The sequence below is a fragment of the Eleutherodactylus coqui genome, chromosome 11 (genome assembly GCF_035609145.1).
Source record: "Eleutherodactylus coqui strain aEleCoq1 chromosome 11, aEleCoq1.hap1, whole genome shotgun sequence".
Taxonomy (NCBI): domain Eukaryota; kingdom Metazoa; phylum Chordata; class Amphibia; order Anura; family Eleutherodactylidae; genus Eleutherodactylus; species Eleutherodactylus coqui.
The window spans coordinates 100,369,704-100,386,522 of NC_089847.1; the positions used below are offsets into that span (position 1 = coordinate 100,369,704).

General features: G+C 43.8%; 1 protein-coding gene across 2 annotated transcripts in view; it reads left to right on the forward strand.

Moving 5' to 3' along the window:
• Positions 1 to 15,635, forward strand: part of SYT7 (synaptotagmin 7) — a 431,166-nt gene extending 415,531 nt beyond the window's left edge. For both annotated transcript variants that reach the window (XM_066583140.1, XM_066583141.1), the window contains 3 exons: positions 2,037 to 2,151; positions 12,089 to 12,288; positions 14,055 to 15,635. In XM_066583140.1, coding sequence (XP_066439237.1) covers positions 2,037 to 2,151; positions 12,089 to 12,288; positions 14,055 to 14,159 — 420 coding nt within the window. In that variant the 3' untranslated portion in view covers positions 14,160 to 15,635. The remainder of the gene's footprint in view (positions 1 to 2,036; positions 2,152 to 12,088; positions 12,289 to 14,054) is intronic.
• The last annotated feature ends 1,184 nt before the right edge of the window (positions 15,636 to 16,819 follow it).

Genomic DNA, 16,819 nt, shown 5'->3' on the forward strand with positions numbered 1-16,819 from the left:
AAATGTACCGCACCACTTAATAACTAGGCAGTTTTGCAATTCAAGAAGTCTGAGGTTGATGCATGAAAACCCCATTAGAAGCTCTAATGGCAAGAAAAACAAAGCAATTCTCGCTTTGGGAAAATCAGCAAGTGAAAACAGTTATGAGTAAGTAACAGCTGAATAGAATATTTAACAACTATGTAGAAGAGGACGAATCTAGGACTTCTTTTTTTGCCTTAGGAGGAAATGCTCTTTAAAGGGGACGTTTTATATTCCTATTCTCACAAGAGCCACTGACCAGAGTTCATACAACAAGCTACATTTCATGTTTTCTGCAGATCAGTTTTCAGCTTTGTTATGCAGACTGGAATATGGTCAGCAGAGTCATCACATTAGAGGATGGGAGATTTAGGGTGACTTCACACGAGCGTGTTTTTGTGCATACATAGGTGCATACATAAGTGCGCACCCATGTACATGCAAAAACACGCGTGAATGCAGGTCCGTGCATTGTTTTCAATGGAGCCGCGGCTGCTGCCGGTGGCTCCATTGAAAACAATGCTCTGCTGACCCCCAGGATTCTTTTTCAGGGAAGGGCTTTACATATAAGCCCTTCCCTGAAAAACAAAATTTTTAGTGTAAAAATAAATAAATAAACTTACCTGTCCGCCGCTGCCGTAACCCCCGCGGGGAGGAAGAACACATCTGCCGCATGCGGCAGATGTTTTCTTCATCCCCGCTAGTACAAAGAATTCCCTGCTGCTACTTCTGCCACATCTGTGACAGATGCAGCAGAGGAATTCTTTAATTCGAATGAATGACAGGCAAGAGCTGCCTGGGATTGACTGAGCACCTTAGCCAATCACATTCAGCTCTTCCAGCAGGAGGGAACGTTAAATCCCTGCCTGCTAACAGATCAGCACTACAGAGCAGGGGACAGCAGGAGAAGACGCGGCTGAGCCCCGGCAGCTGAAGCAAGGTGAGTATCTATTTTTTTCGGTTTTTAAAGCATTTTTACAGGATTTTCAGGGAAGGGCTTATATTTAAAGCCCTTCCCTGAAATCAATTGATGGGGTGCCAGCCGCAGAATTCTCTACTGCAGCTGTCATGTGTGACAGCTGCGGTAGAGAATTGAAGAATTCCTCTGCTGCATCTGTCACAGATGTGGCAGAAGTAGCAGCAGGGAATTCTTTTTACTAGCCGGGATGAAGACAGATGTGTTCTTCATCCCCACAGGGGACACGGCAGTGGTGGACAGGTAAGTTTATTTATTTATTTTTTACACTAAAAGTTTTGTTTTTCAGGGAAGAGCTTATATGTAAAGCCCTTCTCTGAAAAACAATGCAGGGGTGCTGGCAGACCATTGTTTTCAATAGAGCCACCGGCAGTAGCCGCGGCTCTATTGAAAACAATGCATGCATTCACTATGGTGCACGTATGTCCTATCTTTGCAGGCACACGCCTGTAAAGCACGGACATATACACATACCATAGGGAATACATTGGGGCTAATAGATGCGTGTCTTTGTGCGTGCGTGCGGTCTCTTCCTGGAGACCGTATTTTGGGATAATCATGAGAAAGGGGTTCCAAGCATACCCGAATGAATGGAGCGGTGGTCATGTATACACTCTACTGCTCTGTTCAATTCAATGGGGCTTTAGGAGGTAAACTTTTGCAATCTCTTGCCGCCCCATGGAACGAATAAAGGTACAGCATGTATGCTCAACTTGTAAACTAGTAGTCATTCAAGAACCTTTCAGACCCTTTATTCATGATCAATGGGGGCCTCAGTGGTGGAACTTCCATCAATCATATAGTTATCTCCTATCGCATGGTTCTTATCACTTATCCAATGTTTTTTGGGCAGAACAACCCCTTTAAAAATTCAGGAGATGTTCCTTTTAGGGATTGTTGCAGGCATTCCAAGGCTGCTTAGATTTTCGAATACTATTTCTCTTCTCAATACACTTTCTGTCAATCACTTTCATCTAAAACAAAAGTAGTATTAATGAAAATTTCCATCTTGTGGATTTATGTTGTATGTATCTTGCAGGGAAGCCGAGGAGAATTGCTGCTGTCACTCTGTTATAACCCCTCAGCAAACTCAATCATAGTCAACATCATCAAAGCCCGGAATTTAAAAGCCATGGATATCGGGGGCACCTCAGGTCTGTACAAGTCTCAAATGAAAGCCTTTTCATATTTCTTTTTGTAGAGAGTTTTGACAAAGTCTACTATTATCAAGACAGGAAAAATAGCTCCCATGTAATTAACCGGTTTTCCTATACTAGCGTAACGCAGCGTTACTGACGCATAACATAATACCCAGATGGAGCGGTCTGTAAAATGTATTGGTTTAAGAAAAACTTGCCAGTTCAATTATGTTAAGGCCGCCTGCAGACGGCCAGGTCAGATCCAGCTGCTAGAATTCTCGCAGCGGGGCCCGACCCGAGCGCCTGCAGAGAGCAGCGTGACACTCACCTCTCCCGCGGCCCCGGCTCTTTCATGTGCCGGCGCATGCGCAGAGTGGAGCCGTTGGCCAGAAATAGAGCATGCCGCAATTTGTTTGCTGTGCGAGATTTCGCACGGCCAAGTCGCGGCCGTCTGCATAGGATTGCGTTTGTTAACACAATCCTATGGCAGCTTCCAGGGGCGGAAATTCCACGGGAAATCCCGCCGCGGAATTTCCGCCCGTCTGCAGACAGCCTAATGAAGATAGACCAGAAAACGAATGATGCATGAAAGATTACTATTGTTGAAAAATGTAAAGTTTCTCAAAGTGCAGTAAATGTACAGCCTGTAGCTTATAAAAGTGGCTGGCGAAGTGGAAAAATGCAAGTAGTGATTAGTGTTGAGCGAACTTTTGAAAAGTCCGGTTTGGCAAATTTCAGTTTAGTCCGAATCAAACCGGAACTTCTTCACCAATCCACCTAAAACTGGTGTATTACAAAGTCTAAGAGCTATAAAAGTTGTTGTCTTCTTCTACATGGTTAGCACCGTTGCCTTGCAGCGCTGGGGTCCTAGTTCAAATCTGACCAAGGCCATCTTCTCAGTTGGATTTGAACCTGGCATCCCAGCACTGCAAGGCAGCAATGCTAACCACTGAGCCACCATGCTTCTTCCTCCTTCTTCCAGAGGAGGAGGAAAAGGAGAAGAAACATAAATATTGCAAACATACAAACTCCATAAGATGTTGTCTTTGGTCAGATTTGAAGTGCTGCAAGGACATGGAGGAAGAGGAGGAGGGGGAAATGAAGTGAGTTTGGTCGAGAGAAATTGCCTGAAGTTCACGTTCGCACCAAAGTGTACTTTTAACAAAGTTCGACCCAAAACAGGGTTCAACTATTTCCATTTGCTCAACACTAATAATGATCATGGGGGCATATATTTGCCTAGACTTCTTTTTGATTGCCCTATTGAAGAATACTATACTCCACAGCATGAAATGGCTGATAACAGGGAGTAATAAATTAGATGAAATGCTTGTAGGGGAGAATGCCTTCATAATACACTGAAATTAGAGGTATATAGATAAAGAATTTATATGGGAGCAGCATTATGGATCCATAACAAGTTATTTATTTAAAGGGGGTTTGACATCATGCACATTTATAGCATATCCACAGCAGATACCAGATTGGAGTCAGGAAATAATTTTTTTTCCTTCCTCTGGATAAACATTGGGGGGGGTAATAGGCTTAACTAGATGGACATATGCCTTTTTTTGGCCTTACATACTATGATACTATGTCTGATAGGTGCAGGTCCCACTTCTAAGGGTGGACACCCACTGGCGTTTTTTTTTTCTATCTTGCGCTGCGAGAGCAAGTGAAAACACTCGCCTCGCAGCGCAAGAAAAACGCTGGAAAATCGCTGGAACATCGCCAGTGTTTTCAATGGGGCCAGCAGCAGCGCTAGCCCCATTAAAAACATAGGGAGAATACCGCGGACTTCTGCCACAGCTGTCACAGCTGTGGCAGGAGTCTCCTTCATCCCCGCGGGGACCGGGGATGAATAGCTAAGCACTAGCTGTAATTGGCTGAGCGCTCAGCCAATAGCTAAGCACTAGCTGTAATTGGCTGAGCGCTCAGCCAATAGCTAAGCACTAGCTGTGATTGGCTGAGTGTTCAGCCAATCAGCACAGCCCTTTCAGGAGGTGGGGATTTTTAAAGTGCTGGACTGCAGTGGCGGGGAGCCAGCCGGAGGACGCGTCTGAGTGGCGGAGAGGTGAGTAATTTTTTTTCTTTTTTTAACCAGTTAATGATGATTTTTCAGGGAAGGGCTTATATTTCAAGCCCTTCCCCGAAAATCATACTGCGGGGCTTGCTACAAAACGCTGCTTTCAATGGGACTGGCAGCAGCACCGATCCCATTGAAAGCAATGGGATAGCATGCTGCACTTTTGCACTTTGCGGTCCCCGCGGGAAAGAAGGAAACTCCTGCCACAGCTGTCACAGCTGTGGCAGAAGTCCGCGATATTCTCCCTATGTTTGCAATGGGGCTAGCGCTACTTCCGCTGGCCCCATTGAAAACAATGGCGATGTTCCAGCGATTTTCCAGCGTTTTTCTTGCGCTGCGAGGCGAGTGTTTTCACTTGCTCTCGCAGCGCAAGATAGAAAAAAAAATGCCAGTGGGTGTGAGCCCTAAGACCCACACCTATCTCCTAAACAAAGGTCTTCTGTCCAGCCTGGAGAGGTGATGACCAGTTGTCTCATCCATTCAAGGAATGAATGAAGTAGCGGCCACACATGTACATGGTACTCTCCATTCATTTCTATGGGAGTTCTAGAAACTACCTTTTTCTAAAGATATGGATAATCCCACAGAATATGTCATAAGTGTCTCTAATGGAAATACTGGTATTTAAAGGGGTTGTCTAGGACTTTTACTACTGATGACCTATCCTCGGAGTAGGTCACCAATAGTTGATCAGCGGGGATTTGCCGCTAGGTATGCTGTCATTGTGGACAGTGCTGGAAGCAGATAGCGCTGTCAACATTAAGGTGGCCAGTTTTGGTACTACTGAATTTAGTGGGAGGTGTGCTTGTATGACCAAACTGGACCGCTCCAATACGAACAGCACATCGGCTGATTGGCCGGGATTCAGAGAGGCAGACCCCTGATCAACTATTGATGACCTATATGAAGGATCATTAACAGTAAAAGTCCTGGACAACCGATATTAAGATTATGAGCAAATAAGACCAACATGGCTAATAATTAATTTTTTCTTGAATGCAGCCAACAGAAAAATAGATGTACAGGGGGTGGACAAAAATATGGAAACACCAAACGAAATGCATGCCTTAAAATCGATTTCTACATGTCTTACTGAAATATGATTTATAATCCCATGTCATTTAAGTGGCAGTAATATGACACAGATGTTGCCAGGCAGAAGTGAACATCCGCCCGAGCAACAAGGTTCCATTGGTCAGGGGTTTGAGCCACTGAGCTGCTGTTACCAGCTGCTCCCAAAACTACTCAGAGCAGGGCAAGAGGTGAAGTAAACACAAATTTGTCAGGTCAGCTCTCAGCCAAGTATGAGTCAAAAGGACAGCTCAGTGCTAATGATTAAAATCCCATGCATTTTATATAGTGTTTCCATATTTTTGTCCACCCCTTGTATATAAAATTTCAAGTAATATCATATTTCTACATCCTACTGGGAACGCATTAACCTCACAATGCAATTTTATATAAACCCGCTCTTAGAAATGTAGTAGACTGTGAAAACAGGAGCCTTCTTAACGCCTACTTGTTGTTTGCACACGGGAAGCCTCATAACTCAATTGTTTGCAGGAAACCTCAGTCCTAAATGTAATTCCCCTATTAGTTTATTAGTTTATCTACGATTTACCTGAAAAGCCATTAAAAGTTTTGACACTGTGTTTATGTGATCCATCATAATTGCGGCGGATTATATTTAGTAGCAGCTGTTTCATTTAATGAAGAAATGTTGGCAGCCATTTTTATTTCCGTACGGTAATGTCGCAGTATTGGACCTTGTGCGCACAAGCGTATTACAGTTCTGTATATATTCTGTTATATGAGTCATAATATAATACCTATAGAGCTATAGGGACTTTCTATGCCTCTGTGTGCATGTGGCCTCATAGACTCTCCTGGTCTATAGGTATAATATGTGCCGCCATATGGTGCAACCTTGAGACTCAGTGCTTTCAGTGGAGAATGTATACATATTACGGCACTATAGGGAGCACCATATGTCGGTTAATGGAGTGATTAAGAGCCATAGGGACTTTCCATGCCTCTGTGTGAATGTGGCCTCATAGACTCTCCTGGTTTGTGTTAACAACCTATAGAAATAATGTGTTTCGCCATATTGTGCTACCATGAGACTCCGTATTCTCCCCTAAAAGCAGCGCCTCTACTGGAGAATGTATACATAATACAGCACTATAAGGAGCACCATATGGCGGTTAATCGAGTGAGTATGGCTCCATAGTAAAGAGCTGTAGGGATTTTCCATGCTTCTGTGTACATAAAGCCTTTTTGACTGGCCTGGTCTGTGTTAACAACCTATAGGTATAATATGTGCCGCCATATGGTGCAACTATGAGACTCAGTAGTCTCCCCTAAAAGCAGTGCTTCTATTAGAGACTGTCTAAGGAGGGTGGAAACAGCCTGAACTGGATGGACATTGTCTCCAGCCTAACATACTATGTTACATAATGTGTTGCTTTAGGGAGCACCATATGGCGGCTCATGGAGTAAGTATGCCCCACTAGTAAAGAACTGCAGGGACTTCCCATGCCTCTGTGTGCATAAGGTCTCACAGAATGGCCTGGTTTATGTTAGAGACCTATAGGTATAAAGTATGCCGCCATATGGTGCCACCATGAGACTCAGTATTCTACCCCTAAAAGCAGTGCAGCATGTGATGGAAACAAAGCTGAAAGAAGAGCAAGCAAATACCTACCGGTGCCGGTGTTTGACTGATTTCTCTGGAATTGTATGTACACAGGAGACTTCCCAAAGGGCTTCTAGATTCTCCACCTCTATACTGATAAATAGTTTTGCTGCCAAATACTGCCTTTGCCAGGATTATCCTAGATGAACAGCAATGCAATCACCGTGTGGAACTAATTGGTAATATTCAGTCTACAAGATATATACACCAGGTTTGTCTGTAGCTCCTAATTAATTAGTTTGATAGATTAGAATAACGAATCAGCTCACAAGATGGCTATCTTGCTGGTGAAACTCTTCGGTGAATGGCTTAATATGAAGCGGAGGCAAGGGTATACATACCATAGAGAAGGACCCTGCAGCTGCTACAGGACCATGGAAAGAGGAGTCTACAGTTTAGGTTGGCCTTATTCCATTCCCCAAGGACAGTGTGAACATTCATGGGGCTCCACCTGGTGACAAGGACCACAACTTCAACAAAGCAGGGACAGACACATAGCCTGAGGGGCCTTGCTGCTTTTCTTTCCTGGAAAAGGGCCAAAATGTGCCATTTTATATATGCTGAGATGGGGAAATGATGACGGAAGACAACATTAACCTTTCCAAATGTTGGATAATGCAACTGCTTAAGGGTTAGGAATCCTCAGACTGAGTATTGTCTTGGCTGTTCTGTGTTATCCAGAACTTCAGAAGCTAAAGGATTTGGGGGCTTTGATTTCTGACAGCTTCAAAAATCTGTGCAGTGAGGCAGAAAGCAAGTAGGATGTTCTGCTGCATAGCTAGAGTTATGACCAGTAGAAAGAGGGAGATTGTGATCCCGCTGTATAGAGCTCTGGTGAGATCACATCTGGAATACTGCAGTCAGTTGGGGAGACCTCATCTACAGAAAGACATTGATAAAATAGAACAAGTCCTAAGACGGGCTACAAAACTAGTGGAAGGTCTCAAGAACAAAACTTGTCAGGAAATACTTAATTTGTATAGCCTGGAAGAGAGAAGCCTGGGGGAGGGGGGACATGATAGTAACCTTTATATGTGTTACAAGAGATGAGAAGGGAGGGGGGGACATGATGGAATCCTTTATATGTGTTACAAGAGATGAGAAGGGAGAGGGGGACATGATGGAAACCTTTATATGTGTTACAAGAGATGAGAAGGGAGAGGGGGACATGATGGAAACCTTTATATATGTTACAGAAGAAGAGAAGGGAGATGAGGGACATGATGGAAACGTTTATATATGTTACAGGAGGAGAGAAGGGAGAGGGAGGACATGATGGAAACCTTTATATATGTAACAGGAGGAGAGAAGGGAGAGGGGAATATGATGGAAACTTTTATATATGTAACAGGAGGAGAGAAGGGAGAGAGGGGACATGATGGAAACCTTTATATAGGTTACAGGAGGAGAGAAGGGAGAGGGAGGACATGATGGAAAGCTTTATATATGTTACAGGAGGGGAGAAGGGAAAAGGGGACATGATGGAAACCTTTATTTATGTTGCAGGAGAACAGAAGGGAGAGGACGATATGATGGAAACCTTTATATGCAGTATGTTACAGGAGGAGAGAAGGGAGAGGAAGGACATGATGGAAACCTTTATATATGTTACAGGAGGAGAGAAGGGAAAAGGGGACATGATGGAAACCTTTATGTATGTTGCAGGCGAACAGAAGGGAGAGAAGGGACATGATGTAAATCTTTATATATGTTACAGGAGGAGAGAAGGGAGAGGGGGACATGATGGAAACCTTTATATAGGTTATAGAAGGAGAGAAGGGAGAGGAGGACATGATGGAAACCTTTATATATGTTACAGGAGGAGAGAAGGGAGAGGAGGGACATGATGGAAACCTTTATATATGTTGCAGGCGAACAGAAGGGAGAGGAGGGACATGAAGCAGACCTTTATATATATTACAAGAGACGAGAAGGGAGAGGAGGGACATAATGGAGGCCTTTATATATGTAACAGGAGGAGAGAAGGGAGAGGGGGACATGATGGAAACCTTTATATTTGTTACAGGAGGAGAGAAGGGAGAGGAGGGACATGATGGAAACCTTTATATATATTAAAATAGACGAGAAGGGAGAGGGGGACATGATGGAAACCTTTATATATGTTACAGGAGGAGAGAAGTGAGGGGGACATGATGGAAACCTTTATGTATGTTGCAGGAGAACAGAAGGGAGAGGAGGGACATGATGGAAACCTTTATATATGTTACAGGAGGAGAGAAGGGAGAGGGGGACATGATAGAAACCTTTATATATGTTACAGGAGGAGAGAAGGGAGGGGGGGGACATGATGGAAACCTTTATATATGTTACAGGAGGAGAGAAGTGAGGGGGACATGATGGAAACCTTTATGTATGTTGCAGGAGAACAGAAGGGAGAGGAGGGACATGATGGAAACCTTTATATATGTTACAGGAGGAGAGAAGGGAGAGGGGGACATGATAGAAACCTTTATATATGTTACAGGAGGAGAGAAGGGAGGGGGGGGACATGATGGAAACCTTTATATATGTTACAGGAGGAGAGAAGGGAAAGGGGGACATGATGGAAACCTTTATATATGTTACAGGAAGAGAGAAGAGAGAGGGGGACATGATGGAAACTTTTATATATGTTACAGGAGGAGAGAAGAGAGAGGAGGACATGATGGAGACCTTTATATATGTTACAGGAAGAGAGAAGGGAAAGGGGGACATGATGGAAACCTTTATATATGTTACAGGAAGAGAGAAGAGTGAGGGGGACATGATGGAAACCTTTATATATGTTACAGGAGGAGAGAAGGGAGAGGAGGGACATGATGGAAACATTTATATATGTTACAGGAGGAGAGAAGGGAGAGGGGGACATGATGGAAACCTTTATATATGTTACAGGAGGAGAAAAGGGAGAGGAGGGCCATGATGGAAACATTTATATATGTTACAGGAGGAGGGAAGGGAGAGGGGGACATGATGGAAACCTTTATATATGTTACAGGAGGAGTGAAGGGAGAGGAGGGACATGATGGAAACCTTTATATATGTTACAGGAGGAGAGAAGGGAGAGGGGACATGATGAAGACCTTTATATATGTTACAGGAGGAGAGAAGGGAGAGGGGAACATGATGGAAACCTTTATATATGTTACAGGAGGAGTGAAGGGAGAGGAGGGACATGATGGAAACCTTTATATATGTTACAGGAGGAGAGAAGGGAGAGGGGACATGATGAAGACCTTTATATATGTTACAGAAGGAGAGAAGGGAGAGGGGAACATGATGGAAACCCTTTATTCTGTATATGGTAAAGGTATAAATAAGGTTTAGAAGGGAAGTGAATTTATTAGGAACCTAAATACTAGAATAACGTGAGAGGAGAAGGAGAGACGTGATGGAAACCTTTATATATATATTACATGACGGGTGAAGGGAGGGAGGACATGATGGAAACCTTTATATATATTACATGAGGAGTGAATGGAGGGAGGACATGATGGAGTCCTTTATAAATGTTACAGGAGGAGAGAAGTGAGGGGGACATGATGGAAACCTTTATATATGTTACATGAGGAGTGAATGGAGTGGGGACATGATGGAAACCTTTATATATGTTACAGGAGGAGAGAAGGGAGAGGGGACATGATGGAAACCTTTATATATGTTACAGGAGGAGAGAAGGGAGAGGGGACATGATGAAGACCTTTATATACGTTACAGGAGGATAGAAGTGAGGGGGAGATGATGGAAACCCTTTATTCTGTATATGTTAAAGGTTAATACTAGAATAAGGCCCCATGTCCACGGGCAGATTTGATTTGTGAAAACTGTGCGGGGCACCACAAATCAAGCCGCCCATAGAGATGCATTTTAAGCATGCGGATATAATTTTTTTTTCCAGCGAACGGGTTACATGTGTGGGAGGAAATCTCGGCATGCTCCATTTTTTATGCAGATCCTGCAGGATGGCTTCCGTTGAAGTCAATGAAAGCCATCCGATCTGTGGCACTCCTGTAGCTGCCGCTGTGGACGTGCCATGGTTCCGCGGGAAAGCAGGAGATTTAAAATAAAAAAAAATTGCACTGCGCATGCGTCCGGCACATCACCAGCATGTCCAGACGCATCCACTGTGCCAAAGAAAGAAGATCCTTCCTGCACGGAGGAGACCTGCGCTGGATCTGGACAGGTAAGAAAATGTCTTTTCCTGTCCATGTCTGCTGGCTCGGTTAGATTCCGCTGCGGGATTCAGCAGTGGAATCCATGTGTGTAAGTAGGCATTGGGCACTGGCGTAACTATAGAGGATGCAGGGGATGCAGTTGCACCCGGGCCCAGGAGCCTTAGGGGGCCCATAAGGCCTCTCTTCTCCATATAGGGAGCCCAGTACTATGAATAAAGCATTATAGTTGGGGGCCCTGTTACAGCTTTTGCATTGGGGCCCATGAGCCTCAAGTTACGCCTCTGGCATTGGGCCTTCATGAGCACACCCTGAGATTAGTTGGGGGGTAATCAGAAGTAACGTTGGGAAATATTCTTCTACTGAGAATAGTAGATACATGGAACAAACTTCCAGCAGACGTGGTTGGAAAATCAACAGTAACTTAAATTAAGCTGGCTGAGATAAGCATAGATCATATACTAAGTAAGAGCTAATAGAAGGGCGTCTAGATGGACCAGGAGGTTTTTTTTCTTTACTTCTATTTTTTTTTATTAGGAAGTAGTTCAATTTTCCCTTATGATTGGGAGCTACTTCCCCTCTATTTATGTGTCTGGGAAGAGATACATTAAGACCTCATGTCCACGGGGAAATGTAGAATCCATAGTGGGTCCCTCCTGCCCCGCAAACATGAGGCCTAAAAATCAGAATAAACTCACCTGCTCCGGACGATGCGGATCTTCCTTAATTCTGGTACGGGGAGCATGTCCATTTTTTTCCCGCATGCAGATCCGTGCCTGACGGGAAAAATGACATCCGCAGGTATTTAACTACCTGCGGGTGTCCAATGTATCCCTATGGGGTGCGGATCCTCATGCGGGAGAAACACTGTGGATTTTAAGCCCGTGGACATGAGGCCTAACTGGTAAAGAGAATAGATCAGTGAAACAAAAGAGTAGAAACTGGGGCCTAAAATTATGTTTTTGAGCTCATTGGTTATGTCGCTTTTCTCCTCCACAGACCCTTATGTTAAAGTTTGGCTCATGTATAAGGATAAGAGGGTCGAGAAGAAGAAAACAGTGGTCATGAAGCGGTGCTTAAATCCTATCTTTAATGAATCGTTCATCTTTGATATACCCACCGAGAAACTTAGGGAGACGACGATCATCATAACCGTCATGGACAAAGACAAGCTTAGTCGTAACGATGTAATTGGCAAGGTAAGTACCATGGAAGATGTGATATATCTATACAAAGATACTAAATGGCTCCAGATCTTCTTTATAGGAGATATATCTAAAATGAATAATGAAAGATGTTCATATTACTGCTGCCTGTTACAAGGAAACCAATCGAGTTCGAGACTTTTTGTGAAATGGCCATTTTCATTATAAAGCATATTGGTTTCTGACAGAAAACGGCCACCTTTTGGTAGGTAGACGCTAATGGGAATATTATGACAGGGACTGGTGAGCAATAACAATGGCATCTTTAGCAGACTTAACTATTCATCACTTCCCAAGGCAGAAATAGATGTCACTTACTTCTTACGTTGAGCATTTTTGGACCTATTTTCATTATAAGTAATTGGACCAGAAGGATCTGGGTTTGAATATGAAACGCGTTTCAGGGATTTATATATGAGAGTGGGGGATTGTAAAAGAATACACGGCGAGGCAGTGAAGGGATTTGCATTACACAATGACAGATGAGGAGGGTAACTGCAGCATTTTGCTTGGATTGGAGAAAAGACAGATGTGTTAATTGGATGCCGAATATGAGGGAGTTGTGAGTGGATTAACATTAGGATGAGATATATTAGAAACAGAAAAACTGAAATCTAGAGCTGAATGTTAATAAGAACACAGCAGAAAGGAAAAAGCTTTTGCATTTGTAGTTTCGAGGAGATTGTGAATGCTCCACCACTGAATTCTGTCTAGTCCAGTTGATGTAGAGCCAAATATGGTTTGGCTCAGGGTATCTTTGTTCTCATCCTTTAACGCCACCAGCTGGGATCTGGGCTTTACTGTGGGCTCCCCAGGCTATTACTCTGGAAGTGGTCCCCATTATACTGGAACTGACACTACTATAGACTAAGACTCGGTACTTGAGCATGCAAACAGGAGCATAGTCAGACAGTCCAGATTGGGGTGGGCAGCACAACCTCAGAACAAGGAAGAAGAAAGAGGTCATGACATACAAAATGGATTCAGCATAGTAGAAGAGGCTAGAGGTCAGGAAAGGAAGCAGAAAATGTATGTTCAGTACAACAAGCTGAGGTCAGGAGCAGAGAATGCAACACGGTCAGGAATAGGCGAAGTCAGGAACCAGAGAATCAAAACATACTTGAATAGCACCTTCAGCAGGACAAAAAGGCCACAAACTTAGGCACATTCCGTATGGGGAGGAGGTCTTGTATAGTCAGGGCTACCACATGATTGTCAGGGGAAGACCTTGCTAGGTTCAAGTTGGCCTTTGAAGAGCGTGGCCACACTCTGAGCCGCAGACAAAGATAGGGTAGATATCAAAGCAGGGCGTCTGCTGGACATAGGAGCAAGATGCATGTCATGGCCACCAGGAGAGATAAGCTGGCAGCCACAGCCGCATTATAACCAATTTTCTGTGAATGCATGCGCTAGTGGGGTCTTGCTCCATGGGAATAGACAGGAAAAACCATTTCAGAGTAGGTCTATGTATTGTATAACCCCAGATAATAGCTGTTGAATTTTTTTAGGTTTTTTTGAAGGGCATGAGAAGTAGAAAACCACATAGATATTCTGACGCACCATAAATGCTCAAGCACCACCAGCTAAAGATGGAACCCCATTAAACGTGAAAGCATTTAGCGAGACATACAATAGTTCCAGGATCATCTCATGGCTGGTGAACCCTACTTGAGTGCTACAACATTTTAAAGACTATACATTGTCTGTTGACTATACAAAGACATCTATACATCCGCTAACCATGACCATCCTTTTTGCAGATCTACCTGTCTTGGAAGAGTGGTCCCGGAGAGGTAAAGCACTGGAAAGACATGATTTCTCATCCAAGAACAGCTGTAGCACAATGGCACCAACTCAAAGCCTGAGCTTATGGCTTTTTCTGCACTCTGCGATCTCCTGCAGTCTTCGGTTACCTCCAACTAAACCAATGCATTGGCCACGCTCTTACTGTCTGCACAAATACAGCCTGCAGGCTTGTATAAGGAATTGCCAGCTTGGAACTTTAGGTAACAGGATGCCCCTGGGCCAACCTGTGCCATCTGCAGCTCCTCAACAAGGATTGTGCTCTAAAACTGTCCTTATATTTGTTATACCAGACACAGCTGCAGTTTTCCTTCTGGCCTCATAAGGAGCGGCACTACATCCCAACACAGTGTTACAGAGACGCTGAGAAGGGCAAGGCGGGAACCTCCCGCAGGAAGCCCCTCTCTCCGGGCGGACAAGCCTGCAAACTTTCCATGGCTTCTACAAATACGTGTGAGCCACAAAAGCACTAGAGTGTGCCTAAGGTGGTTAGCGATGTAACAACTCACTTTTTTGTAGTTGGTGTGAAGGTGCGATGGACCCTAAAAATTCTTTTCAGGGTTCGTTTTTCTTTATAGAAAGCAAAAGTAAAAGGCAATACCTGTGTTATTGCGTCTTAGACACCTCCTCATGTACCGTTTGATGGGACATGAAGGTAGAATTAGGGTGGATTCAGCTCCACAGGCTCTTTACCGTACGTGTGTGGTTGTCGGTGTCCAACGTGCGTACAACAATGTGTGATTGTGCGTATGTTTGTATGTGTGGGTGTTCTGTTTCTCAAAGCTCACCCCCTTTCCATCTATCTTCCCCTTTTTTTCGCAGGCTGGGATGATGCTTTGGCGCACCTGCGTATCTTCGTACCGTGATTCTTTGTAGCTTTCTTTGATTGTTGCCTCTTTTTTTTTATTTTGAATTCTGTTTTTCACTAAATAGGTTATTTTTCAGAGTTTCGCTAAAAAAAAATGAAAATGTTTTTTTTAAAGAAAAAAAAAAAGCCACAAACATTGTTGTGTTGAAGGGGGAAAATTCTGATCCGAAGTTTTTATTGTCGTCTAGAATTAACGCAAACCTTTAGAGATCAGGTAGCCACGTTTTTGCTGCCATTGAGGTCCGCAGTGCATTGGTTCCAGCCCTTGCTGGCAGCAGAAAGTTTATTGTTAGAGCCAAAGAGGATGCTACCCCAAGTCACGAAACATGGAGCTCAATAATAGTCCCAGCCTCCTGGAAGGAAGGATGAGTCTCTGGTCCAGTCCCCTTCTCTCTTGGTGATTATGTGGTGTAACCTGTATGTATCAGGGTCCCCTTTGCCTTTTGAGCATCACCAGCCATTTTGTCTTCCAGGATGAGGCCTCGGAGTTCCTCCGGGGTCTCTTAGTCTTCAGGCTCCAGAGTCCCATGTATAAAGTTTAAAACCGAGTTTTAAGTATGACATACTGATTATGGTGTCTGTGTGGAAACAAGGGGCAAAACCCATTGTACCCGTTAAAAGTGAATTCTTCTCACTAGTTTAATTGGATAAATCTGAACTAAGATGAAATAAAAGCTATAAAATCTGAACACAAGTTCCGAATGATGTTGAGCCTTCATAAAACCTAATAGCAGATGTTCTTGTGTAGTCCGTGACTCCATAAATAGTACACAAATCATTCTAATGGTCTGGTATTTCGAAAGCATTTGAAGAAACGTTGACCTTTTTGTCTCATTAGCTACGGGCCTAAATTGGCTTAGTCCTTACTTGTTAAAGACAAGTAACTCAGTTCTACTCTACAGTTCTTTATACACAGTGATACTAGAAAGTTTGTCGAATTTTCTATATTATCTGACCTAAAATGTGATCGGATTTTCATATACGTCCAGGGAATCCAATGTATCAAATACAAAATTCATTCATATATTAACAGTTAGAAATTGTACGTGAACCCAAGGGGCTAAAGGGATTTTCAATACTCCAATACCAATATGGATGACCTTCAGATAGGTCATCAATATCCAATCAGTGGAGGATCTGCCAGAATCAGCAGACTTGGATCCACTGACCGCAGACTGGTTTGGCTTTGGCCCGAAGCCTAAGGCAACACTTGAGGGATTCACGCTTTAAAGAAGTTTTGTCTTTACAAGACAAATGTTTTAGATGGCTTGGCATGAGAGAAAATGGAGAAAAAAAACAGCATACTTACTTGTCTTCAGCCCTCTAGCACCCAGCTGAGCAGCCCCTACTGCCCCGTCCTCCCGCATAAACGACCACTGGAAGTTAAGTAAGCGCTGTGGCCAATCAGAAGCTACAGTATCCTCCTCCAAACTCCTGGCATCAGCCCTCACATCCCATGAGCCATAATGCCAGGAGTTAGGAAGGTGAGGCTATGGCCTCTGATTGGCCGTAGCAGTTACCTTCAAGCGACCATCCATGTAAGGAGATGGGGCCGTGCAGCTGGGTGCTGCAGGGCTGAAGACAGGTGAATATGCTGTTTTTTTTTCCCCATGCCCAGCTGTATACAGCGCTTTTTCTTCTGGTACTTTCAGCGACAGAAGGTCTACTAGGTCAGCTAGGTCTACTTTCATTAGCGGTATGTGACTGGTGATGCCTTTACTTTCACTAAATAGTGTTTTTCCTACCCAAGTGTTTCCAGTAGCTATCCTCTCATACACCTTGTCTAGTATTTGTCTCGTATTGGACCCATTTTCACTGACATGAAACATTCACAACAAGCCTGCAGATGTCTAC